At 46.9% G+C, this 27,359-nt stretch overlaps 1 protein-coding gene across 1 annotated transcript in view; it reads right to left on the reverse strand.

The window, feature by feature from the left end:
* Positions 1-23,778, reverse strand: part of LOC138365571 (formin-2-like) — a 49,244-nt gene extending 25,466 nt beyond the window's left edge. Inside the window, exons 1-2 of the mRNA XM_069326045.1 lie at positions 22,799-23,778; positions 21,541-22,414 (exon numbers count right to left, since the gene is read on the reverse strand). Of these exons, the coding sequence (XP_069182146.1) occupies positions 21,541-22,414; positions 22,799-23,778 (1,854 nt within the window). The remainder of the gene's footprint in view (positions 1-21,540; positions 22,415-22,798) is intronic.
* Between the last annotated feature and the right edge of the window lie 3,581 nt (positions 23,779-27,359).

Consider the following 27,359-nt stretch of genomic DNA (forward strand, 5'->3'; position numbering starts at 1 on the left):
GGTGCCTCAGGCTGGCAGGCTGCCGCCCACAGGAGTACCCACGTGGGTGGGAAATCACTAACAACCCCATCAAACCAGAGCCTGCCTTGCTCTACACTGGGGTGACAATGGCCGGCGGCGTCCCCACACTGATGCAGCCTGACGGAACGCAAAGTCCAACATGGGCCTGTAATATCACACTCACTTACACTGCCCAACACCAATTGTCCATTGCCACTAGACAGGATACTCGACCCACCTGTTACACCATGAGGCTCTGCCAGCTGCCTCATGCGTGAACACAGTCAACTGTCTCTTTAGCTTTTTACTGTTCCTTCCGTAAATCCTTGGCCCCAAATCACCTAATTGGGCCTTGACACAACCCCTGATGGCAGGAGTGTCATATTCAAAGAGTAATTTGGATGACAGAAGCGATTAACGGGAGATGGAGGTGGCCAGCCCGCCACCTCCACCAGGCACTTCTTCCTCCGTTCGCCGCCCAATTCGAACTCCCTCCCTGGCGGGCAGGGAAACTCAAATACCCATACCTCCTCCCTACTTTGTCTTGACTAATCAGCTCTCTTCGCGCCAAAACTCGGCTTGGAACACAGGTGCCTAAACCAATCACCTCTCTCCATCACCCTGGGGCGTCCTGTGACGTCACAAGTAGGGGGAGGCCTAAAACAAAGGCGCGATGTCTCCCATGTGGGGGGGAAAGGCAACGTTCACTCCACTCTCCCCCCCACCTCTAACGGTTTTAGTCAAGTACCTCCTCGTCCTATTTCACAGAAACAGGAAAATTTCTGTAATTCTCTCTACAGAGCAATCACAGACCTCTAACTACTCACAAATGATAGTCCATAACATAAGCTTTCATTCAACACCCAACAAGCATATGTTATTTTGAAAGCTTCAGTTTCTAGAGTGACTACCCTAATCTAGAAACTAGGAAAACTAGCTGAGGGATCTAGATCCCTCACACACACACCAAGAACACTGGTGACAGTCCACTAGAGCTGGTGACACACAAAGAACACTGGTGACAGGAGGTATGGGTATTTGAGTTTCCCTGCCCGCCAGGGAGGGAGTTCGAATTGGGCGGCCAACGGAGGAAGAAGTGCCTGGTGGAGGTGGCGGGCTGGCCACCTCTACCTCCCGTTAATCGCTTCTGTCATCCAAATTACTCATTGAATATGACACTCCTGCCATCAGGGGTTGTGTCAAGGCCCAATTAGGTAAATTGGGGCCAAGGATTTACGGAAGGAACAGTAAAAAGCTAAAGAGACAGTTGACTGTGTTCACGCATGAGGCAGCTGGCAGAGCCTCATGGTGTAACAGGTGGGTCGAGTATCCTGTCTAGTGGCAATGGACAATTGGTGTTGGGCAGTGTAAGTGAGTGTGATATTACAGGCCCATGTTGGACTTTGCGTTCCGTCAGGCTGCGTCAGTGTGGGGACGGCGCCGGCCATTGTCACCCCAGTGTAGAGCAAGGCAGGCTCTGGTTTGATGGGGTTGTTAGTGATTACCCACCCGCGTGGGTACTCCTGTGGGCGGCAGCCTGCCAGCCTGAGGCACCCATGTGCGCGCCGCCCACCTTGGCCAGCTGCTTGGGGGGGGGGCCACCCACCAAGGCGACCTGCGCGGCCAAACCCCACCCCACCCCGCGCGCCCGCTCAGCCAGGTGGGGTACTATGACGTCATGCGCTACCCGTGGCCACCCACGCGCCGGCTACCACCACCCCATCCCCCCCCTCTCAGCTCGGGAGGGGCACTGTGGGCCACGCGGTGGCCACATGCCTTGGCCACTTTCCCAGGACAGCCTAGGGCCACATCTTGTCGACGCATGAGGAGCAAGCAAGCTAAGTGTTGACAGCTAGTGTGGTAGTTGTTAAAAAAATAATGGTTGTGATAGGACTATTATCATTGTGTACAGTGTGATGGGTACAGGTGGAAATTCACGGTAAGAGTTGTCTCAGAGCCTCGCCAGGCTAGAGAAGCCGCTTAGGGGTCCTCCCGCCCCCCAGGAGAGACCCACGTAACTAGGCGAGTAGTCCAACAGTGACCCCCCCTATCACAACCCAGTGTGAACACTCTTTGCAACTCCCAATAAGAAGTTGCACTGTTGTAAACAGTAACAAAGACAGGCAAGGCGGGATTCTGGGACACAGCTCCACAGATCCCTAGATGACTCTACTCTCGTCACCAGACGACAACCAAAAGAAATTGACTTAAGTGATTAATTACGTTAATTGACTGATCGCAGCAGTCAGCAACAAAGTACTACGGTAATCACAAACAATTGTCTCACACTAGACAACAACATGATGATACTGTACGTTAATCTTTAACACTTGTCTCTCTTGTTAACAATAACTCAAACTTATATTACATCACACATGACTCCTAGCAAGTATTCAGTGAGTAATTCTCAATTAAGGTCAAACGGACCACTAATTACATCCCCATTGAGTTACGTTAACTAAGCCTACCTAACTTGGTAGCTTCTCAACAGTCTGTGTCAAAAAATTACTAGTGAGTGTTAATTACTCTAATTAATTCCCTAATAAATTCTGAGCAATTCATTAACTGTCACCAGGACCAATAATTAATCATCCATAAACACGTCTCACTCCGCACTGCCTAAGCAGGTCTCATCAAACACCGTGAATTCACGGGAAAGGAGTTAATTACCCTAATTAACAAGATGTGCCACTAATTCACTGTCCTCAGACTGGATATTATTAATACAACGATTTATGCTAGCTCCATGACCTCGCTTTACCGAGTCATCGGAGCTCTCCAATGTTAATTACTCCACTAATTAACCTAAGCCACTAATTGCTTTACCCCAGAAAGGTAATTAGTCTCGAGCAAATTACGTTAACACAAATACTGACAGACTCTGACAGATCCTCTCCCACTACGTGAATTAATGATGAGAAGGCTAATTACATAACTAGCTAGAGTGGTCAATTAGTTGTCACACGGACAATTAATTGCTCCCGAGACGTATCTCACTCAAGCTCAACACTGTTTCTCTCATAACAGCCCTCACTCACTCCCCAATACTAAGTGTGCACCCCTTATCCAGTTAATTACACCTTACTTAATTAACTCACTGAATCCTTAAGTCCTCAATACAACTTAAAGAAACAAAGTAACCCCAGCGTTACATAGGTCACACTACAATGGCATGCAACATCATAAATGCACTGCCCACATATGGTTGCGGCTACTGCAACTCGCTAATTACTGTGCCCACACAATAATGACCCACGGTTGTGCAACACACAAGAGTATACGAATATTACTGCCCCCTCTTATCTTGCACCCGTTGCAAAGGACTACTGTGAACACACACTTACCTCAGCAAGGCAATTAACCCATCAATTGCCTGCTCTCATTAAGCACTGTGAATTCCCCTGAATAATCCTAGAGGTCCCTTAAACCCTCAACACAGTTCCTGGGGCATATTAATGAAATGTTGATGTGATCTTGATAAGGCGGCTGTTCTTGGGAATTCGAATTCCAATTCATAGCGCCACATCAAATATAAATATTTGATTGTGAGAACCCGTCGGTTACCCTTTATTAGTTTTAACGTCCTGTTTAACTAGGAGGAGCCAGCGGCCTATTGTGGACAGGTTTTCACCCCTGGTGGTGGAGGCCTGGCGGTTTGCTCCCGCTTTTCCTTTTTCTATTGGACTCATGCTTAACTGCCGTGAGCAGACTTTAAACTTGTAGTCCACCTCCTAAGGGAGGTAGGCGTAGAGAAAAATCTCACAACTGGCGCCCAACGTGGGGCTATGCAACTTGGGTTCGAGCCCATGAAGAGAAGTCTTATTGATTTTTAAAGTAACATAAGATATCGTTGCAGAATATTGTGGAACAGTATTGTTGGAGGTATGTTTTGTGCACGGTTGTCACACTTAGGTACACACACACCACACACACAGTATGAAAGAGGTACTTCATGGTAGATATGGGGAAATCTGTCTGGCTTTTTGTGGCTGTTGCTAGTGGACATTGACACACTCATTGGTGAGGGGTGTCAGTTCAGCAGCAGGTGTCGTGGACACCAAGCCAGCGTGCAACAGGGGTTGCAAAGGTGCACTCAGGATCTGCCTGAGGTGCAAGACACCACCAACCTTAGGGTAGAAGAAGATCGAGAAGTGACCTCAAGAGTGAGAGGTCTTATTGGACGACACTGTAGTTGTCAAGGGTGTCATAGGGGTGTAGTCGTTATTACACAGTTGGATCTTAGTGGGAGGTCGCGCCACCAGAGTAGGATCCGAGTAGACTTCTTTAGAAAAGGGAGTAATTCATCTGTAGTTAGACAGGTGATGGAATTTCTTGCCAAAGTGGGGACTGTACAACCCCAGGAAGAATTCATGGTAGTCACTAGAGAGGTTGAGCAGAGGCTCCCGTTTGCAGAGGTGACAGCAAGGCCGAGTTCGAGCCTAAAGGTGAGAGCGCAGCAAGTCAGTGCTGGCTCAAGTGCAGATTGCAAGGAGGCAATCTCACACAGGGAAGGGAAGCCAAACCCACCCTTGTGCACTTAACCCGGTGACAAGGTATGAAGGTAAAGATGCCTAGCTTGGCAGTTCTGAGAAAGACGATTCGATGGATGCATACATCGATCGCCTTTTGAAGAAAGGCTGCCAATGCAAGATGGCAAAAGTCATTTTAGGCTGGTGATTTTCCATGGTTCAGATCCCCAGCAGCACAATGATTTTGTTCTTTAAGGATTGCCTTGGTAAAGGATTATAGAAGATCTGCAGAGGGAATGCTGATCACATTCCAAGTTAGATCCAGGGAGAAATAGACAAGAGAGTTTGACAGATGTCAAAATTTTCGCTTGAGTCTTTGTTAGAGTAGCGAGACCTAGGAGAAGCAAGGGAGGGACCCCAAGCTCAGTAGGGGAGTATAGGTACTTGTAGAAGAGGGTTTTCTCCCAGATAGTTCAGTCGGTAGAGCAAGACCGGCTGGTGTTGGGCAGTTGGACAGTGAGAGTGATCCTGTCAACTTGTTGCTAGGTCATGTGGAGAACTGAGAGTAAGTCTTTTGTAGGCTGAGGGGAGTGTAGAAGTGCTTCACCGGTAAGGCCACACCACTGTGTTGCACATGTGTCCAGTATGACACAGACCGCGGATGGAAATGGGAGGTCCAGTGATGGAAATGGATGCGAGGTGTTGAACCGGCCAGCACCAGAGCTGGAGCCGAACATGTGCCACTCCAAGGTCGGGCAGCACCACCAGGGTGATCCGGTGGTAGTGCACAGAGACCCTCAGGCCAGGGATGTATAGGAAACAGAGTTTCACACTCCACACATGTTTAGCTAGTACACCTGTTGGGCAGGTGTGTGCAGAAAAACTAGCTGGTGTTTTGAATGTATTTTCCTTGCAGGAAAATATATTCTTTAGTGGGAGGTTGTGTGAGGGATCTAGATCCCTCAGCTAGTTTTCCTAGTTTCTAGATTAGGCTAGTCACTCTAGAAACTGAAGCTTTCAAAATAACATATGCTTGTTGGGTGTTGAATGAAAGCTTATGTTATGGACTATCACTTGTGAGTAGTTAGAGGTCTGTGATTGCTCTGTAGAGAGAATTACAGAAATTTTCCTGTTTCTGTGAAATAGGACGAGGAGGTACTTGACTAAAACCGTTAGAGGTGGGGGGAGAGTGGAGTGAACGTTGCCTTTCCGCCCCACATCGGAGACATCGCGCCTTTGTTTTAGGCCTCCCCCTACTTGTGACGTCACAGGACGCCCGAGGGTGACTGAGAGAGAGGTGATTGGTTTAGGCACCTGTGTTCCAAGCCGAGTTTTGGCGCGAAGAGAGCTGATTGGTCAAGACAAAGTAGGGAGGAGGTATGGGTATTTGAGTTTCCCTGCCCGCCAGGGAGGGAGTTTGAATTGGGCGACCAACGGAGGAAGAAGTGCCTGGTGGAGGTAGCGGGCTGGCCACCTCCACCTCCCGTTAATCGCTCCTGTCATCCAAATTACTCATCGAATATGGCACTCCTGCCATCAGGGGTTGTGTCAAGGCCCAATTAGGTGAATTGGGGCCAAGGATTTACGGAAGGAACAGTAAAAAGCTAAAGAAACAGTTGACTGTGTTCATGCATGAGGCAGCTGGCAGAGCCTCATGGTGTAACAGGTGGGTCGAGTATCCTGTCTAGTGGCAATGGACAATTGGTGTTGGGCAGTGTAAGTGAGTGTGATATTACAGGCCCATGTTGGAATTTGCGTTCCGCCAGGCTGCGTCAGTGTGGGGACGCCGCCGGCCATTGTCACCCAAGTGTAGAGCAAGGCAGGCTCTGGTTTGATGGAGTTGTTAGTGCTTCCCCAGCCGCGTGGGTACACCTGTGGGCGGCAGCCTGCCAGCCTGAGGCACCCATGTGCGCGCCGCCCACCTTGGACAGCTGCTTGGGGGGGGGGGGCCACCCACCCAGGCCACCCGCGCGGCCAAACCCCACCCCACCCCGCGCGCCCGCTCAGCCGGGTGGGGTGCTGTGACGTCATGCGCTACCCGTGGCCACCCAGCCGCCTGCTCACGCGCCGGCTACCACCACCCCATCCCCCCCTCTCAGCTCGGGAGGGGCGCTGTTGGCCACGCGGTAACCACATGCCTTGGACACTTTCCCGGGACAGCCTAGGGCCACATAATGTCGACGCATGAGGAGCAAGCAAGCTAAGTGTTGACAGCAAGTGTGGTAGTTGTGAAAAAAATAAGGGTTGTGATAGGACTATTATCATTGTGTACAGTGTGATGGGTACCGGTGGAAATTCACGGTAAGAGTTGTCTCAGAGCCTCGCCAGGCTAGAGAAGCAGCTTAGGGGTCCTCCCGCCCCCCAGGAGAGACCCACGTAACTAGGCGAGTAGTCCAACATTGACCCCCCGTATCACAACCCAGTGTGAACACTCTTTGCAACTCCCAACGAGAAGTTGCACTGTTGAAAACAGTAACAAAGACAGGCAAGGCGGGATTCTGGGACACAGCTCCACAGATCCCTAGATGACTCTACTCTCGTCACCAGACGACAACGAAAAGAAATTGCCTTAAGTGATTAATTACGTTAATTGACTGATCGCAGCAGTCAGCAACAAAGTACTATGGTAATCACAAACAATTGTCTCACACTAGACAACAACATGATGATACTGTACGTTAATCTTTAACACTTGTCTCTCTTGTTAACAATAACTCAAACTTATATTACATCACACTTGACTCCTAGCAAGTATTCAGTGAGTAATTCTCAATTAAGGTCAAACGGACCACTAATTACATCCCCATTGAGTTACGTTAACTAAGCCTACCCTAACTTGGTAGCTTCTCAACAGTCTGTGTCAAAAAATTACTAGTGAGTGTTAATTACTCTAATTAATTCCCTAATAAATTCTGAGCAATTAATTAACTGTCACCAGGACCAATAATTAATCATCCATAAACACGTCTCACTCCGCACTGCCTAAGCAGGTCTCATCAAACACCGTGAATTCACGGGAAAGGAGTTAATTACCCTAATTACCAAGATGTGCCACTAATTTACTGTCCTCAGACTGGATATGATTATTACAACGATTTATGCTAGCTCCATGACCTTGCTTTACCGAGTCATCGGAGCTCTCCAATGTTAATTACTCCACTAATTAACCTGAGCCACTAATTGCTATACCCCAGAAAGGTAATTAGTCTCGAGCAAATTACGTTAACACAAATACTGACAGATCCTCTCCCACTACGTGAATTCATGATGAGAAGGCTAATTACATAACTAGCTAGAGTGGTCAATTAGTTGTCACACGGACAATTAATTGCTCCCGAGACGTATCTCACTCAAGCTCAACACTGTTTCTCTCATAACAGCCCTCACTCACTCCCTAATACTAAGTGTGCACCCCTTATCCAGTTAATTACCCCTTACTTAATTAACTCACTGAATCCTTAAGTCCTCAACACAACTTAAAGAAACAAAGTAACCCCAGCGTTACATAGGTCACACTACAATGGCATGCAACATCATAAATGCACTGCCCACATATGGTTGCGGCTACTGCAACTCGCTAATTACTGTGCCCACACAATAATGACCCACGGTTGTGCAACACACAAGAGTATACGAATATTACTGCCCCCTCTTATCTTGCACCCGTTGCAAAGGACTACTATGAACACACACTTACCTCAGCAGGGCAATTAACCCATCAATTGCCTGCTCTCATTAAGCACTGTGAATTCCCCTGAATAATCCTAGAGGTCCCTTAAACCCTCAACACAGTTCCTGGGGCATATTAATTAAATGTTGATGTGATCTTGATAAGGCGGCTGTTCTTGGGAATTCGAATTCCAATTCATAGCGCCACATCAAATATAAATATTTGATTGTGAGAACCCGTCGGTTACCCTTTATTAGTTTTAACGTCCTGTTTAACTAGGAGGAGCCAGCGGCCTATTGTGGACAGGTTTTCACCCCTGGTGGTGGAGGCCTGGCGGTTTGCTCCCGCTTTTCCTTTTTCTATTGGACTCATGCTTAACTGCCGTGAGCAGACTTTAAACTTGTAGTCCACCTCCTAAGGGAGGTAGGCGTAGAGAAAAATCTCACAACTGGCGCCCAACGTGGGGCTATGCAACTTGGGTTCGAGCCCATGAAGAGCAGTCTTATTGATTTTTAAAGTAACATAAAATATCGTTGCAGAATATTGTGGAACAGTATTGTTGGAGGTATGTTTTGTGCACGGTTGTCACACTTAGGTACACACACACCACACACACAGTATGAAAGAGGTACTTCATGGTAGATATGGGGAAATCTTTCTGGCTTTTTGTGGCTGCTAGCTAGTGGACATTGACACACTCATTGCTGAGGGGTGTCAGCTCAGCAGCAGGTGTCGTGGACACCAAGCCAGCGTGCAACAGGGGTTGCAAAGGTGCACTCAGGATCTGCCTGAGGTGCAAGACACCACCAACCTTAGGGTAGAAGAAGATCGAGAAGTGACCTCAAGAGTGAGAGGCCTTATTGGACGACACTGTAGTTGTCAAGGGTGTCATAGGGGTGTAGTTGTTATTACACAGTTGGATCTTAGTGGGAGGTCGTGCCACCAGAGTAGGATCCGAGTAGACTTCTTTAGAAAAGGGAGTAATTCATCTGTAGTTAGACAGGTGATGGAATTTCTTGCCAGAGTGGGGACTGTACAACCCCAGGAAGAATTCATGGTAGTCACTAGAGAGGTTGAGCAGAGGCTCCCGTTTGCAGAGGTGACAGCAAGGCCGAGTTCGAGCCTGAAGGTGAGAGCGCAGCAAGTCAGTGCTGGCTCAAGTGCAGATTGCAAGGAGGCAATCTCACACAGGGAAGGGAAGCCAAACCCACCCTAGTGCACTTAACCCGGTGACAAGGAATGAAGGTAAAGATGCCTAGCTTGGCAGTTCTGAGAAAGACGATTCGATGGATGCCTACATCGATCGCCTTTTGAAGAAAGGCTGCCAATGCAAGATGGCAAAGGTCATTTTAGGCTGGTGATTTTCCATGGTTCAGATCCCCAGCAGCACAATGATTTTGTTCTTTAAGGATTGCCTTGGTAAAGGGTTATAGTAGATCTGCAGAGGGAATGCTGATCACATTCCAAGTTAGATCCAGGGAGAAATAGACAAGAGAGTTTGACAGATGTCAAAAGTTTCGCTTGAGTCTTTGTTAGAGTAGCGAGACCTAGGAGAAGCAAGGGAGGGACCCCAAGCTCAGTAGGGGAGCATAGGTACTTGTAGAAGAGGGTTTTCTCCCAGATAGTTCAGTCGGTAGAGCAAGACCGGCTGGTGTTGGGCAGTTGGACAGTGAGAGTGATCCTGTCAACTTGTTGCTAGGTCAGGTGGAGAACTGAGAGTAAGTCTTTTGTAGGCTGAGGGGAGTGTAGAAGTGCTTCACCGGTAAGGCCACACCACTGTGTTGCACATGTGTCCAGTATGACACAGACCGCGGATGGAAATGGGAGGTTCAGTGATAGAAATGGTTGCGAGGTGTTGAACCGGCCAGGACCAGAGCTGGAGCCGAACATGTGCCACTCCAAGGTCGGGCAGCACCACCAGGGTGATCCGGTGGTAGTGCACAGAGACCCTCAGGCCAGGGATGTATAGGAAACAGAGTTTCAAACTCCACACATGTTTAGCTAGTACACCTGTTGGGCAGGTGTGTGCAGAAAAACTAGCTGGTGTTTTGAATGTATTTTCGTTGCAGGAAAATATATTTTTTAGTGGGAGGTTGTGTGAGGGATCTAGATCCCTCAGCTAGTTTTCCTAGTTTCTAGATTAGGCTAGTCACTCTAGAAACTGAAGCTTTCAAAATAACATATGCTTGTTGGGTGTTGAATGAAAGCTTATGTTATGGACTATCACTTGTGAGTAGTTAGAGGTCTGTGATTGCTCTGTAGAGAGAATTACAGAAATTTTCCTGTTTCTGTGAAATAGGACGAGGAAGTACTTGACTAAAACCGTTAGAGGTGGAGGGAGAGTGGAGTGAACGTTGCCTTTCCCCCCCACATGGGAGACATCGCGCCTTTGTTTTAGGACTCCCCCTACTTGTGACGTCACAGGACGCCCGAGGGTGACTGAGAGAGAGGTGATTGGTTTAGGCACCTGTGTTCCAAGCCGAGTTTTGGCGCGAAGAGAGCTGATTGGTCAAGACAAAGTAGGGAGGAGGTATGGGTATTTGAGTTTCCATGCCTGCCAGGGAGGGAGTTTGAATTGGGCGGCCAACGGAGGAAGAAGTGCCTGGTGGAGGTGGCGGGCTGGCCACCTCCACCTCCCGTTAATCGCTTCTGTCATCCAAATTACTCATCGAATATGGCACTCCTGCCATCAGGGGTTGTGTCAAGGCCCAATTAGGTGAATTAGGGCCAAGGATTTACGGAAGGAACAGTAAAAAGCTAAAGAGACAGTTGACTGTGTTCACGCATGAGGCAGCTGGCAGAGCCTCATGGTGTAACAGGTGGGTCGAGTATCCTGTCTAGTGGCAATGGACAATTGGTGTTGGGCAGTGTAAGTGAGTGTGATATTACAGGCCCATATTGGACTTTGCATTCCGCCAGGCTGCGTCAGTGTGGGGACGCCGCCGGCCATTGTCACCCCAGTGTAGAGCAAGGCAGGCTCTGGTTTGATGGGGTTGTTAGTGATTCCCCAGCCGCGTGGGTACTCCTGTGGGCGGCAGCCTGCCAGCCTGAGGCACCCATGTGCGCGCTGCCCACCTTGGCCAGCTGTTTGGAGGGGGGGGGGGGCCACCCACCCAGGCCACCCGCACGGCCAAACCCCACCCCACCCTGCGCGCCCGCTCAGCCGGGTGGGGTGCTATGACATCATGCGCTACCCGTGGCCACCCCCAGGCCACCCAGCCGCCTGCCCGCGCGCCGGCTACCACCACCCCATCCCCCCCCTCTCAGCTCGGGAGGGGCGCTGTGGGCCACGCGGTGGCCACATGCCTTGGCCACTTTCCCGGGACAGCCTAGGGCCACATAATGTCGACGCATGAGGAGCAAGCAAGCTAAGTGTTGACAGCTAGTGTGGTAGTTGTGAAAAAAAGGGTTGTGATAGGACTATTATCATTGTGTACAGTGTGATGGGTACCGGTGAAAATTCACGGTAAGAGTTGTCTCAGAGCCTCGCCAGGCTAGAGAAGCAGCTGAGTGACAGCTGTCAGTAGGGTCCAGGTGATTAGTAGGGCGGTACCTGGAGATAGATATTATGCACGGGACCACACTGTAGTATCTTAATGTATATATAGTAGTCTGACTAGAGTATGTAACCGATCAGTGTAGAGATTTACCATATAAGTGATCCAGCCTGTCGATTCTATATATTCGTTCAGACTGGATTAATGCCATAGAGTACCGTAAAATTATAATCATTAGAGGTAAGCAGGCCCGATTGCAGGGATGTCAATGGGGGGCCCCTGAGGTCTGTGTAGTTAGTTACATTTACTTGATGATATAATTTTCGTTGATTATGTGAATGCCATTTTTATGTGTTCATTTGCATGTTTATGTACTGTGTTGTGTGGTGAGTCAGTAGATGTGATTGCTGACTGATTGCCTAATGATGTCATTAGCATGTGGGGTATGCTGACAGCATCATTATGTTGCAGGTTTGTGCAGTATTGTTATCAGTTTATACAATATTATTGCCCCAGGAACTGTGTTGAGGGTTTAAGGGACATCTAGGATTATTCAGGGGAATTCACAGTGCTTAATGAGAGCAGGCAATTGATGGGTTAATTGCCTTGCAGAGGTAAGTGTGTGTTCACAGTAGTCCTTTGCAACGGGTGCAAGATAAGAGGGGGGGCAGTAATATTCGTATACTCTTGTGTGTTGCACAACCGTGTGTCATTATTGTGTGGGCACAGTAATTAGTGAGTTGCAGTAGCCGCAACCATATGTGGGCAGTGCATTAATGATGTTGCATGCCATTGTAGTGTGACCTATGTAACGCTGGGGTTACTTTGTTTCTTTAAGTTGTGTTGAGGACTTAAGGATTCAGTGAGTTAATTAAGTAAGGGGTAATTAACTGGATAAGGGGTGCACACTTAGTATTGGGGAGTGAGTGGGGGCTGTTATGAGAGAAACAGTGTTGAGCTCGAGTGAGATACGTCTCGGGAGCAATTAATTGTCCGTGTGACAACAAATTGACCACTCTAGCTTGTTATGTAATTAGCCTTCTCATCATGAATTCACGTAGTGGGAGAGGATCTGTCAGAGTCTGTCAGTATTTGTGTTAACGTAATTTGCTCGAGACTAATTACCTTTCTGGGGTATAGCAATTAGTGGCTCAGGTTAATTAGTAGAGTAATTAACATTGGAGAGCTCCGATGACTCGGTAAAGCGATGTCATGGAGCTAGCATAAATCGTTGTATTTATCATATCCTGTCTGAGGACAGTGGATTAGTGGCACATCTTGTTAATTAGGGTAATTAACTCCTTTCCCGTGAATTCACAGTGTTTGATGAGACCTGCTTAGGCAGTGCGGAGTGAGACGTGTTTATGGATGATTAATTATCGGTCCTGGTGACAGTTAATTAATTGCTCAGAATTTATTAGGGAATTAATTAGGGTAATTAACACTCACTAGTAATTTTTTGACACAGACTGTTGAGAAGCTACCAAGTTAGGGTAGGCTTAGTTAACGTAACTCAATGGGGATGTAATTAGTGGTCCGTTTGACCTTAATTGAGAATTACTCACTGAATACTTGCTAGGAGTCAAGTGTGATGTAATATAAGTTTGAGTTATTGTTAACAAGAAAGACAAGTGTTAAAGATTAACGTAGAGTATCATTATGTTGTTGTCTAGTGTGAGACAATTGTTTGTGATTACCGTAGTACTTTGTTGCTGACTGCTGCGATCAGTCAATTAACGTAATTAATCACTTACGGCAATTTCTTTTGGTTGTCGTCTGGTGACGAGAGTAGCGTCATCTAGGGATCTGTGGAGCTGTGTCCCAGAATCCCGCCTTGCCTGTCTTTGTTACTGTTTACAACAGTGCAACTTCTTGTTGGGAGTTGCAAAGAGTGTTCACACTGGGCTGTGATAGGGGGGGTCACTGTTGGACTACCCGCCTAGTTACGTGGGTCTCTCCTGGGGGGCTGGAGGACCCCTAAGTTTGTGATTATAGTAGCTGTCAGGGAAACCGAGACACAATTGATTGCATGCTTGTGTCTTTGTCTTCAGTGGATATCCTTCATTTGTTCAGTTAGTTCATTTTGTCAGCCCGAAGTGTCAGCAAGATGGAGCCTGCTGTCACTTCTCGAGGGGCTGTGGAATAGCTGTGTTGCAAATGCCACTTGTTGTACAATAACGTAACCATTCGCTGTGGTGTAACTTAGTCTGTGATATTTTTCTTTGATTTGCAATATTGCGTCATCAGTGGGCACACCTGTGTTCAGGTTAGTTTAGTATGCAGCCTCACAGCAAGGGTTGCTATTTAGCTGTTTGTTATCGTGCCACTGGATGGACATTAACGTAACGTAAACTCGGTAATGTAGTAGTTAGTCTCTTGTTATTAATAAATTGTTATGTTATAGAAAACGGTCTTTGATGTCAACCCTTCAACCATATTATTCCACCATATTTCTGCATATTATTAAATGTTGATGTGATCTTGATAAGGCGGCTGTTCTTGTGAATTCGAATTCCAATTCATAGCGCCACATCAAATATAAATATTTGATTGTGAGAACCCGTCGGTTACCCTTTATTAGTTTTAACGTCCTGTTTAACTAGGAGGAGCCAGCGGCCTATTGTGGACAGGTTTTCACCCCTTGTGAGGGAGGCCTGGCGGTTTGCTCCCGCTTTTCCTTTTTCTATTGGACTCATGCTTAACTGCCGTGAGCAGACTTTAAACTTGTAGTCCACCTCCTAAGGGAGGTAGCCGTAGAGAAAAATCTCACAGTGTCACCAGCTCTAGTGGTCTGTCACCAGTGTTCTTGGTGTGTCACTAGCTCTAGTGGGCTGTCACCAGTGTTCTTGGTGTGTCACCAGCTCTAGTGGACTGTCATCAGTGTTCTTGGAGTGTCACCAGCTCTAGTGGTCTGTCACCAGTGTTTTTGGTGTGTCACCAGCTCTAGTGGGCTGTCACCAGCTCTAGTGAGCTGTCACCAGTGTTCTTGGTGTGTCACCAGCTCTAGTGGGCTGTCACCAGTGTTCTTGGTGTGTCACCAGCTCTAGTTGACTGTCACCAGTGTTCATGGTGTGTCACCAGCTCTAGTGGACTGTCACCAGCTCTAGTGGGCTGCCACCAGTGTTCTTGGTGTGTCACCAGCTCTAGTGGGCTGTCACCAATGTTCTTGGAGTGTCAGCAGCTCTAGTGGTCTGTCACCAGTGTTCTTGGTGTGTCACCAGCTCTAGTGGGCTGTCACCAGCTCTAGTGGGCTGTCACCAGTGTTCTTGGTGTGTCACCAGCTCTAGTGGACTGTCACCAGTGTTCTTGGTGAGTCACCAGCTCTAGTGGGCTGCCACCAGCTCGAGTGGGCTGTCACCAGTGTTCATGGTGTGTCACCAGCTCTAGTGGGCTGTCACCAGTGTTCTTGGTGTGTCACCAGCTCTAGTGGGCTGTCACCAGTGTTCTTGGTGTGTGACCAGCTCTAGTGGGCTGTATTATAGTGTGGGTTGGTGGTGATGTAGTGTTGATCCTTCTCTACAGACAACCCAACCCACAACTCGGTAGAGTGTTTATACTTTACCAGGAGATCACCCTGGGCGCTTCTGGCTCTTGGAGAGGGGCTCAACGTCACACGTTTAGGGGATGCGGCTCCAATACTTAGCCTCGTTGTCACGTGCACACACCCACTCCAGCCGCTGTGACTCCCCACTCTCTCCTTAGGTGATATGATCTCCTCAATCCCCTTTTGACTTATTAGTATTACCTTCTACCCTGTCCACAGTGGTGGTTCTTGGTTCTTTCTCTCTCTCTCTCCATCTTCTTCTGTACTATTTCATGGGAAGCCTCACTAGGACAAGGGCAAACACCAGCAAATTGGAATACATTTACTGGACAAAGCACATACACAATACATACACACATATAATAATAATGAATCCTATACTCTATACTATTACAATCAGGTTGCACTCCAACGCAACCAGAACTTTATCATCAGCTTATCAAGTGGTATCCTATCTTCTGATTCCCCACCTGATACTATCTACCTCTTCAAGTAGATCAAGTCTTATACTACACTGTTGCATTATCAAGAAGAGAATATATATATATATATATATATATATATATATATATATATATATATATATATATATATATATATATATGTATATATATATATATATATATATATATATATATATATATATATATATATATTTATATATTATATATATATATATATATTATATATATATATATATATTCTTCTCCGAGGCTATGGGTCCCCACATTGGCATCAGAGGTGGTACCCTCACAAACTTAAAAAAAAAAAAATATATATATATATATATATATATATATATATATATATATATATATATATATATATATATATATATATATATATATATTTATATATATTATTAAATATGACCGAAAAAGTAAGATTAATAATTCAAACACGAATTTTCTCAATCTTTCGTACATTACGCTTCACTGTTGGAGGTAAATCAAAAATCACTTCTCCAAAATTCATTTTTATTTCTAGTCTGACGCGACACGGGCGCGTTTCGTAAAACTTATTACATTTTCAAAGACTTCACAAATACACAACTGATCAGAACTTACGTCTCTCTGATATTATATCTACATTTGAGTGAGGTGGGAAGGGTGATGTGGCATTAACACAAGACAGAACAGGAGGGGATATTAATAGGGTATTAAAAGTATCAACACAAGACAGAACAGAAACAATGGGTATTGAATAGAAGTGTTTGTAGAAAGCCTATTAAGACTTTTTGCTCGATGGTACCCATGTAGAAGTTTGCAAACAGGACACCTAGGGGAGAACCCATGGCGACCCCATCTACTTGCTTATACATGTGCCCATCCGGGCTCAAGAAGGGTGCCTCTTTAGTACAAGCTTGGAGTAGTTTCCTCAGAATACTTTCTGGCATGTCAAGAGGAGTACAGGCTGGATCACGATACACTCTGTCGGCTATCATTCCGATTGTCTCGTCCACAGGTACGTTGGTAAACAGCGATTCTACGTCCAACGATTCTCCCCTAGGTGTCCTGTTTGCAAACTTCTACATGGGTACCATCGAGCAAAAAGTCTTAGTCGACATGAACTTGAAACCGGCCATATACTGCAGGTATGTTGACGACATTTTTACACAGGTACCTGATGTCAGACATCTGCAGGAGCTGAAGGAGGCATTTGAGCAGAGTTCCGTGCTGCGTTTCACTTACGAGACGGAAAAGGATGGGAAGCTGCCTTTTCTAGATGTAACAGTCATGGAAAAGGGCGGAGGTTTCCACACTGCAGTCTACACTAAGGAAACAAACATAGGAATGTGCCTGAATGCCAACAGCGACTGCCCCGACAGGTACAAGAGGAGTGTTGTTAACGCATACGTCGACCGTGCTCTCAGCCACAGCTCAGAATGGAAGCAAGTCGACGAAGAACTCTGTAGGGTAAGGCAGGTCCTAGTCAATAATGGCTTCTCCAATGGTTTCATCGAAGACATCATAAGAAGGAAAGTGAAAAGCCATGCAACCTCTGAAGAGACAACTAACACAACACCTATACCCCCTATTAGACTATTTTACAGGAACTTCTTTTCCACAGCTCATAAAACGGAGGAAAGGGTCCTGAAAGATATTGTTAATAGAAACGTTATCCCTACAGACAAAAATCAGAGGATACAACTGACGATTTACTATAAAACCAGAAAAACGGCCAGCCTACTCATGAGAAACTCTCCAGACACAAAACAGAACGCTTTAAAAGAGACTAACGTCGTCTATGCCTTCAAATGCCCACTTGGGGACTGTAAGCTCCAAAAAACCCAGTATATAGGCAAGACAACAACATCTCTTTCTAGGCGTTTAACGATGCATAAGCAACAGGGCTCCATTAAGGAACATATAATCTCTTCCCATAACCAAACCATCGCCAGAGAAATCCTAGTAAACAACACAGAAATCATCGATAGATACAGCGATAGCAGGCGGCTTGACGTTTGCGAGGCACTACACATCAAGAAGTCAACACCAGCAATCAACAGCCAATTATTGCACAACTATATTCTACCCACCTCAAGACTCCGCTCCAATATAGAAGCATCAAGAAATATGGACCAATAGGCTTTCTACAAACACTTCTATTCAATACCCATTGTTTCTGTTCTGTCTTGTGTTGATACTTTTAATACCCTATTAATATCCCCTCCTGTTCTGTCTTGTGTTAATGCCACATCACCCTTCCCACCTCACTCAAATGTAGATATAATATCAGAGAGACGTAAGTTCTAATCAGTTGTGTATTTGTGAAGTCTTTGAAAATGTAATAAGTTTTACGAAACGCGCACGTGTCGCGTCAGACTAGAAATAAAAATGAATTTTGGAGAAGTGATTTTTTATTTACCTCCAACAGTGAAGCGTAATGTACGAAATATTGAGAAAATTCGTGTTAGAATTATTAATCTTACTTTTTCGGTCATATTTAATAATATATGTCTACAGGAAAGACTGCTACCAAAATATACTAATATATATATATATATATATATATATATATATATATATATATATATATATATATATATATATATATAAACGTGTACAAGGAAAATCAGCATGTGAATGCAATAACATATATCAGTATAAATGTTCCTTGATACACAACAATGATCAATCGATCCCTCTATCAGTCCTAGAACACGTACATCTGTAGGTAATCCAGCCTACGACAGTAACTCTAAACTTCAGTATAAAACACTCCTTACATAAGAATGCAAACAATCACTCACCTCTCACTGCGTCGTGCACGCTAATGACAACCAAACACTATCAACTCCCTACAAGTAATCCACATGAACTTCCCTTCCACCACTGGAAGTTCACCACCCTGATATCTTCAGGTTCATCCAGGTTTAACTACCAGGATCCTCTGCAGTTCGTCCAGGCTGCTACCATGAAGTTTCTTTGAGCAACTACGGTGCTTCACCCTACTGCTAGGGTCCTCCACAGCTCTCCAGGCTGCTACACCATGAAGTTTCCTCGAACAACTATGGTGCTTCACCACCTCTACAAAAGCACGTGACACTCCTCTTCACTGCTTCTCCTCACACCTCGAGGTCCTCTCCTCCACTACCTTGGAGTCTCATCACTACTCCCTCTGTGCTGGCTTCGAAGTTCTCAGCAACTTCTTCCCCAAAGACAAACCTGCAACCCATTGACACTCCAATAAAAATGTTTCCCCTTTAACACATAAACAAAAATAATGACACAATATGTTTGCTTCCAACATCTATCTGTTCTCTACATACTGTGAGAGTGGACTTCCCCGTTGGGCGGGTCCATGCTCCACCTCGCCCGGCGGGCCTCCACTCTCCTCCGCCGCCCCTCAGTCAGTTGGCTCCAAGCAGTCGAAGTGATAGGACGTGCTGCTCGTCCCTCCAGCTGTCTCTCTCATCTCCGTCCTCTTATTTAGGTTTCCTGCCTTACCAAAACATTTCTAACTTATCAATAAACATTGCTACTGTCGATGGGCACACGACCATCTACAAGCAATCACTATGAACTGGCCTAAATCGTGCTTACAACAGATTGTCTCGTCGAGGGCGCTCCTCCCTCTGACGGAGCCTGGTCAGGGCAATTCCACAGCCCCCGAAAATGTCTTTGGGCGGCTTAATACTCTCCTCGTCGACCAGGACTTGAGACCACAACGTTCTCAGCTCAATTCCACAGCTAGCACGTCTGCACACACTTCTCTTCTCTTGGAGATATATCACTAGAGGTTCCTTTCTGACGGGAGCTCAACGGAGCGCGGCTTTCCCCCTGCGATGTCTGGCCTCAAGTGAGGTCAAAGACCTCCAGAAGTGAGCCTCACACCTCCAGCAAATTATCCACATCTTCTTACCAGTCATTTATCTGTTTCCTTATGCACTGCCCATAATCATAAACTCCGTGTAAAATTTACCCAATTATTTTTACATATGAATCTTCATGTCTGTATTTCCGACCTCCTAGTCAGGTCAGGCTTGATGGAATAATTCTCAAAGGGGAGACTCGTTTTTCGGCTACCTGGGATCATAACAGCTGCCACCAGTGTTCTTAGTGTCACCAGCTCTAGTGGGCTGTCACCAGTGTTCTTAGTGTGTCACCAGCTCTAGTGGACTGTCACCAGTGTTCTTGGTGTGTCACCAGCTCTTGTGGGCTGTCACCAGTGTTATTGGTGTGTCACCAGCTCTAGTGGACTGTCACCAGTGTTCTTGGTGTGTCACCAGCTCTTGTGGGCTGTCACCAGTGTTATTGGTGTGTCACCAGCTCTAGTGGACTGTCACCAGTGTTCTTGGTGTGTCACCAGCTCTAGTGTTCTGTCACCAGTGTTCTTGGTGTGTCACCAGCTCTAGTGGGCTGTCACCAGTGTTACTGGTGTGTCACCAGCTCTAGTGGACTGTCACCAGTGTTCTTGGTGTGTCACCAGCTCTAGTGTTCTGTCACCCGTGTTCTTGGTGTGTCACCAGCTCTAGTGGGCTGTCACCAGTGTTCGTGGAGTGTCACCAGTGTCCTTGGTGTGTCACCAGCTCTAGTAGACTGTCACCAGTGTTCTTGGTGTGTCACCAGCTCTAGTGGGCTGTCACCAGTGTTATTGGTGTGTCACCAGCTCTAGTGGGCTGTCACCAGTGTTCTTGGTGTGTCACCAGCTCTAGTGGGCTGTCACCAGTGTTATTGGTGTGTCACCAGCTCTAGTGGACTGTCACCAGTGTTCTTGGTGTGTCACCAGCTCTAGTGGACTGTCACCAGTGTTCATGGTGTGTCACCAGCTCTAGTGGGCTGTCACCAGCTCTAGTGGGCTGTCACCAGTGTTCTTGGTGTGTCACCAGCTCTAGTAGACTGTCACCAGTGTTCTTAGTGTGTCACCAGCTCTAGTGGGCTGTCACCAGTGTTCTTGGTGTGTCACCAGCTCTAGAGGACTGTCACCAGTGTTCCTGGTGTGTCACCAGCTCTAGTGGACTGTCACCAGTGTTCATGGTGTGTCACCACCTCTAGTGGACTGTCACCAGTGTTCTAGGTGTGTCACCAGCTCTAGTAGAGTGTCACCAGTGTTCTTGGTGTGTCACCAGCTCTAGTAGACTGTCACCAGTGTTCCTAGTGTGTCACCAGCTCTAGTAGACTGTCACCAGTTTATTGCCTGTTCCAACTTGGCTTCTCTGAGCCCAGCTGATCATTATCAGCAAGGAGGAGGCAGGCTCCTGGGATCCCATTACAGTAAAACATAAAAACAAAAATAAAGAGATTTTCAGAAGGTTTGTTGGTCTGAGAGACGGCTCCTCTTTATACCTAACTAAAGTCATTTATATATTTATTCTTCCTTTGAAACATTTTGTTAGAGAAATCAATAATCCAGTTCACAAACCAATTGTTACCCAAGTCTAGAGCAAATTTAGAGTTATCCAATTAATATCATGCTGTTCTTTAATGAGGACAGTTGAATGTGAGAAAAAGGTCCCGGGGTATTGATGGTCCTCGGAGGATATTCACGAGAGGTCGGTGGAGCATTATGTCCAGCATCAGGAGCGGTCGGCGGAGCATTATGTCCAGCATCAGTAGTGGTAGGCGGAGCATTATGTCCAGCAGCAGGAGTGGTCGGCGGAGCATTATGTCCAGCATCAGTAGTGGTAGGCGGAGCATTATGTCCAGCATCAGTAGCGGCCGGCGGAGCATTATGTCCAGCGTCAGTAGCTACCGGCGGAGCATTATGTCCAGCATCAGTAGCGGCCGGCGGAGCATTATGTCCAGCAGCAGGAGTGGTCGGCGGAGCAATATGTCCAGCATCAGTAGCGGCCGGCGAAGCATTATGTCCAGCGTCAGTAGCGGTCGGCGGAGCATTATGTCCAGCATGAGTAGCGGCCGGCGGAGCATTATGTCCAGCGTCAGTAGCGGCGGGCGGAGCATTATGTCCAGCATCAATAGCGGCCGGCAGAGCATTATGTCCATCATCAGGAGTGGTCGGCGGAGCGTTATATCCAGCATCAGTAGCGGCTGACGGAGCATTATGTCCATCGTCAGTAGTGGCCGGCGGAGCATTATGTCCAGCATCAGGAGTGGTCGGCGGAGCATTATGTCTAGCATCAGGAGTGGTCGGCGAAGCATTATGTCCAGCATCCGGAGTGGTCGGCGGAGCATTATATCCAGGATCAGGAGTGGTCGGGGGAGCATTATGTTCAGCATTACGAGCGGTCGGTGGAGCATTATGTCCAGCATGATGAGCGGTCGGTGTAGCATTATGTCCAGCATCAATAGCGGTCGGCGGAGCATCATTTCCAGCATTAAGAACGGTCGGTGGAGCATTATGTCCAGCATCAATAGCGGTCGGCGGAGCATTTTGTCTAGCATCAGGAGCGGTCGGTGGAGCATTATGTCCAGCATCAGTAGTGGTCGACGTAGCATTATATCCAGCATCAGTAGCGACCGGCGGCGCATTATGTCCAGCATCAGTAGCGGCCGGCGGAGCATTATGCCCAGCGTCAGTAGCGGCCGGCGGAGCATTATGTCCAGCATCAGTAGCGGCCGGCGGAGCATTATGTCCAGCATCAGTAGCGGCCGGCGGAGCATTATGCCCAGCGTCAGTAGCGGCCGGCGGAGCATTATGTCCAGCATCAATAGTGGTCGGCGGAGCATTATGTCCAGCATCAGGAGCGGTCGGTGGAGCATTATGTCCAGCATGATGAGCGGTCGGTGGAGCATTATGTCTAGCATCAGGAGCGGTCGGCGGAGCATTATGTCTAGCATCAGGAGCGGTCGGTGGAGCATTATGTCCAGACGGTGGAGCATTATGTCCAGCATGATGAGCGGTCGGTGGAGCATTATGTCCAGCATCAGTAGCGACCGGCGGAGCATTATGTCCAGCATCAGTAGCGGCCGGCGGAGCATTATGTCCAGCATCAGTAGCGGCCGGCGGAGCATTATGCCCAGCGTCAGTAGCGGCCGGCGGAGCATTATGTCCAGCATCAATAGCGGTCGGCGGAGCATTATGTCCAGCATCAGGAGCGGTCGGTGGAGCATTATGTCCAGCATCAGTAGCGACCGGCGGAGCATTATGTCCAGCATCAGTAGCGGCCGGCGGAGCATTATGTCCAGCATCAGTAGCGGCCGGCGGAGCATTATGCCCAGCGTCAGTAGCGGCCGGCGGAGCATTATGTCCAGCATCAATAGCGGTCGGCGGAGCATTATGTCCAGCATCAGGAGCGGTCGGTGGAGCATTATGTCCAGCATGATGAGCGGCCGGCGGAGTATTATGTCCAGCATCAGTAGCGGCCGGCGGAGCATTATGCCCAGCGTCAGTAGCGGCCGGCGGAGCATTATGTCCAGCATCAATAGCGGTCGGCGGAGCATTATGTCCAGCATCAGGAGCGGTCGGTGGAGCATTATGTCCAGCATGATGAGCGGCCGGCGGAGCATTATGTCCAGAATCAGTAGTGGTCGACGGAGCATTATGTCCAGCGTCAGTAGCGGCCGGCGGAGCATTATGTCCAGCATCAGTAGCGGCCGGCGGAGCATTATGCCCAGCGTCAGTAGCGGCCGGCGGAGCATTATGTCCAGCGTCAGTAGCGGCCGGCGGAGCATTATGTCCAGCATCAGTAGTGGTAGGCGGAGCAATATGTCCAGCGTTAGTAGCGGCCGGCGGAGCATTATGTCCAGCATCAGTAGTGGTCGGCGGAGCATTATGTCCAGCGTCAGTAGCGGCCGGCGGAGCATTATGCCCAGCATCAGTAGTGATCGGCGGAGTATTATGTCCAGCATCAGTAGTGGTAGGCGAAACATTATGTCCAGCATCAGGAGCAGTCGGCGGAGGATTATGTCCTGCATCAAGAGCGGTCAGCAGAGGATTAAGTCCAACATCAGGAGCGGTCGGCGGAGGATTATGTGCAGCATCAAGAGCGGTCGGCGGAGGATTATGTCCAGCATCAAGAGCGGTCGGCGGAGGAGTATGTCCTGCATCAGTAGCAGTCCGCGGAGCATTATGTCCAGTATCAGGATCGATCGGCGGACCATTATGTCTAGCATCAGGAGCGGTCGGTGGACCATAATGTCCAGCATCAGGAGCGGTCGACGGAGCATTATGTTTGACATATGTGACCAGAGACATTCCTCACGTTAACAGTGACCAGAGACATGACTCACCTTAACAGTGACCAGAGACATGACTCACCTTAACAGTGACCAGAGACATGACTCACCTTAACAGTGACCAGAGACATGACTCACCTTAACAGTGACCAGAGACATGACTCACCTTAACAGTGACCAGAGACATGACTCACGTTAACAGTGACCAGAGACATGACTCACCTTAACAGTGACCAGAGACATGACTCACCTTAATAGTGACCAGAGACATGACTCACCTTAATAGGGAGGAAGTTTGGTGTTGGAGTAAGTGTGATGGACGGGCCGTTGGTGTGTCTGTGGAAGTCAGTCATGGAGGCTCTTCAGTTCTCTGACGGTAATGGGTCTCTAATAACGTGTTCCAGTTAGGTGGGCCAAGGAAGTCACTATAGTTTGCCATACAAGTGATTTCATCTTTTTATAGTTAAATGAGGAGAAATCAAAGTTTCTAAATTTTTTATATGTTGTGAGAGGACAGTGTAGGAGACCTGTTATGCGGTTGTACTCACCTAGGTATGCTTGTGTGGTTTGAGCTTTGACTCTTTGGTCTCGCCTCTCAACTCTCAATCAACTGATGTACAGGTTCCTGAGCCTACTGGGCTCTGTCATATCTACACTTGAAGCTGTGTATGGAGTCAGTATCCACCACATCACTTCCTAATGCATTCAATTTGTTTACTACTCTGACACTGAAAAAGTTCTTTCTAATATCTCTATGGCTCACTTGGGTACTCAATTTCCACTTGTGTCCCCTAGTGCCTGTAACCCTTGTGTTAAATAGCCTGTCTTTATCTACCCTATCAATTCCTTTGAGAATCTTGTATGTTATCTTGAGATGATTTCGGGGCTTTAGTGTCCCCGCGGCCCGGTCCTCGACCAGGCCTCCACCCCCAGGAAGCAGCCCGTGACAGCTGACTAACTCCCAGGTACCTATTTACTGCTAGGTAACAGGGGCATTCAGGGTGAAAGAAACTTTGCCCATTTGTTTCTGCCTCGTGCGGGAATCGAACCCGCGCCACAGAATTACGAGTCCTGCGCGCTATCCACCAGGCTACGAGGCCCCATCACCATGATGTGGTGATCATATTCCCCCAACTCTTCTCTCTTCCAGCGACGCGAGGTTTAATTCCCGTAGTCTCTCCTCGTAGCTCATACCCCTCAGATCGGGTACTAGTCTGGTGGCAAACCTTTGAATATTTTCTTTTTTAGTCTTATGCTTGACTAGATATGGACTCCATGCAGAAGCTGCATATTGCAGGATTGGTCTGACATATGTGGTATACAAAGTTCTGAATGATTCCTTACACAAGTTTCTAAAGGCCGTTCTCATGTTGGCCAGCCTGCCATATGCCGCTATTGTTATCCTCTTGATATGGGCTTCAGGGGACAGGTCTGGTTTGATATCAACCCCCAGGTCTTTATCTCTCTCTGACTCTTGAAGAATTTCATCTCCCAAATGATACCTTGTATCAGGTCTCCTGCTTCCTACACCTATCTTCATTACATTACATTTGCTTCGGATAAACTCTAACAACCATTTGGTTAACTATTCCTTCAGTTTGTCCAGGTCTTCTTGATACCTCAAGCTGTCCTCCTCTGTTTTAGTCCTTCTCATAATTCTGGCATCGTCAGCAAACATTGATGTATCTGTGTCTCTGTCCTCATGTTCTCGGCCTTTATGCTGAGTGTCTGAGTAATGTGGAGAGCGGGTGGCAGCCGAGTGAACATCGTCCCTCACAGTATGGTAAGTAAAAGAGGTTTCAGTTCCCCGGGTGGTCGGGTTGTATGCCAGGGAAGGAGTGGTATGAGTACTATCAGGTCCCCCCAGACCTCATGGCAATTGTCGGCCTTGGTTGATCACCCAGAGATTATGACAAGATCTTTGATCAAGTAAAACCGTTTTCATGAGCGAGTGGACTTAAAGTCTTGGATCTGGAGTGGTGGGACTCAAGGTGCTGGACGAGTTCCTCGAGGATAAAAAGGGTAGATGGAAGCCCAAGATGCCTAGGTTTCAGTTCAGTCCTGTTTAATATTTACTCACCTTAAGTTTTTAAAAAAATCGTTTGTTTCAACTTTGAATAAATATAAGATTTTTAACAAGCAGGGTGACCATCTTCACAAATAATGCAGTGATGTGGCGGGCCGGCAAAGCTAATCAGAAGCAACAAGTGGGGTAAAGTGTATCTGTACTCCGACAAACATCGTCTCCATGATTGAAGGGTTTCATAAATTACACTCGACGAGGAAGTAACCATGAAGGGGATGTGGCCAATTATGTCCAAAGGATTGATTAACACATAAGAACATCAACCACTATTGTGTATTTATATATATAGTCTCTTATTTACTTAGATGGTTTGATAAATGCATTGTAATCAGCTTCTGTTGTATAATTACAGATTATTATTACAGGTCGTTACCCAAGAGGCTTGATGAGGATATTCCTCGTGTCGTATACGGTGGCTGTCGCATTTTTCTTCACACGGTACTTACAGCAGCAGGTAAGTAGTTATAAACTGACACATGTAGCTTCCTTTAATTCAGTGTTTTACACTATTGCATTTGTTTTATTTTTAATTGAACCAACTGGGGAATTCGGCATCCCTACATGAAGTACAGGGCGACATCTTCATTACACACAATTTTCATCTTTATAACATCTTCATGGCCATAACAGACTCTTCCAGTTCTCTTATGAAAACAAAATATGTAGATGAGGTCATCTAGGTTACAAAAATTTCAAAGGTAGCCTATGAAAGAACAACAGAGTTGAATCCCCATTTAACCTAGTTGTACCTACAGAAGGTAGATGATGCATTATTTAATTTAAAAAAAATTATGAACATTTAGGGAAGTTTTAATTGTTGTTTATAACTGAACCAAAGAAACACTTGCTAAATGATTACCACTACCAACACTGCCATTACCAATACACTATTTGCATAACAACCATCACTACCACCATCATCTTGGTTGATGATTTCAACTTACGGCATCTAAAATGGTAAAAATACGGCAAATAAAGTCATTCCAGAAACAATCTTAGGAAGAAGTCTAAATGAACAGTCACACACAAATGAACTCATGCAGATGTATGAGAGTTTTCCTTTAAACAGCAAATAGTAGAACAAACTAGAAAGGAGAACATCGTAGATCTTATTTTCACAAACAATGATGAACTCATTAGGGTCATAACGATTACCAATACATGTTACTCCTATCACAACCTAATGGAAGTCCAGAGAAGCATGGACAATAGACCTGTGCAGCCAGTCTCAATTTCAAGATGAGGAGAATTCAGTATATAAAATTTCAATAATAAACTGATTAATTGGGAACTAATTAACCAGGACAAGGCAGAAATATGCTGGGAAGAACAGCTAGATAATGCAACCTTAAACTAGTGTGTCGAGAACGTAGGCACAATAGTACAAGATATATGTGGAAATCACATACCATTAGGAAAAAAGTGAAAAAGATGCAAATTGGAACGAGAACGGCATTCCCTTTATATACGAAGAAAATAAATCACAGAACATCTCAAATGTGCCACTCTATCCC

Source organism: Procambarus clarkii, chromosome 17 (assembly GCF_040958095.1).
Source record: "Procambarus clarkii isolate CNS0578487 chromosome 17, FALCON_Pclarkii_2.0, whole genome shotgun sequence".
Classification (NCBI taxonomy): domain Eukaryota; kingdom Metazoa; phylum Arthropoda; class Malacostraca; order Decapoda; family Cambaridae; genus Procambarus; species Procambarus clarkii.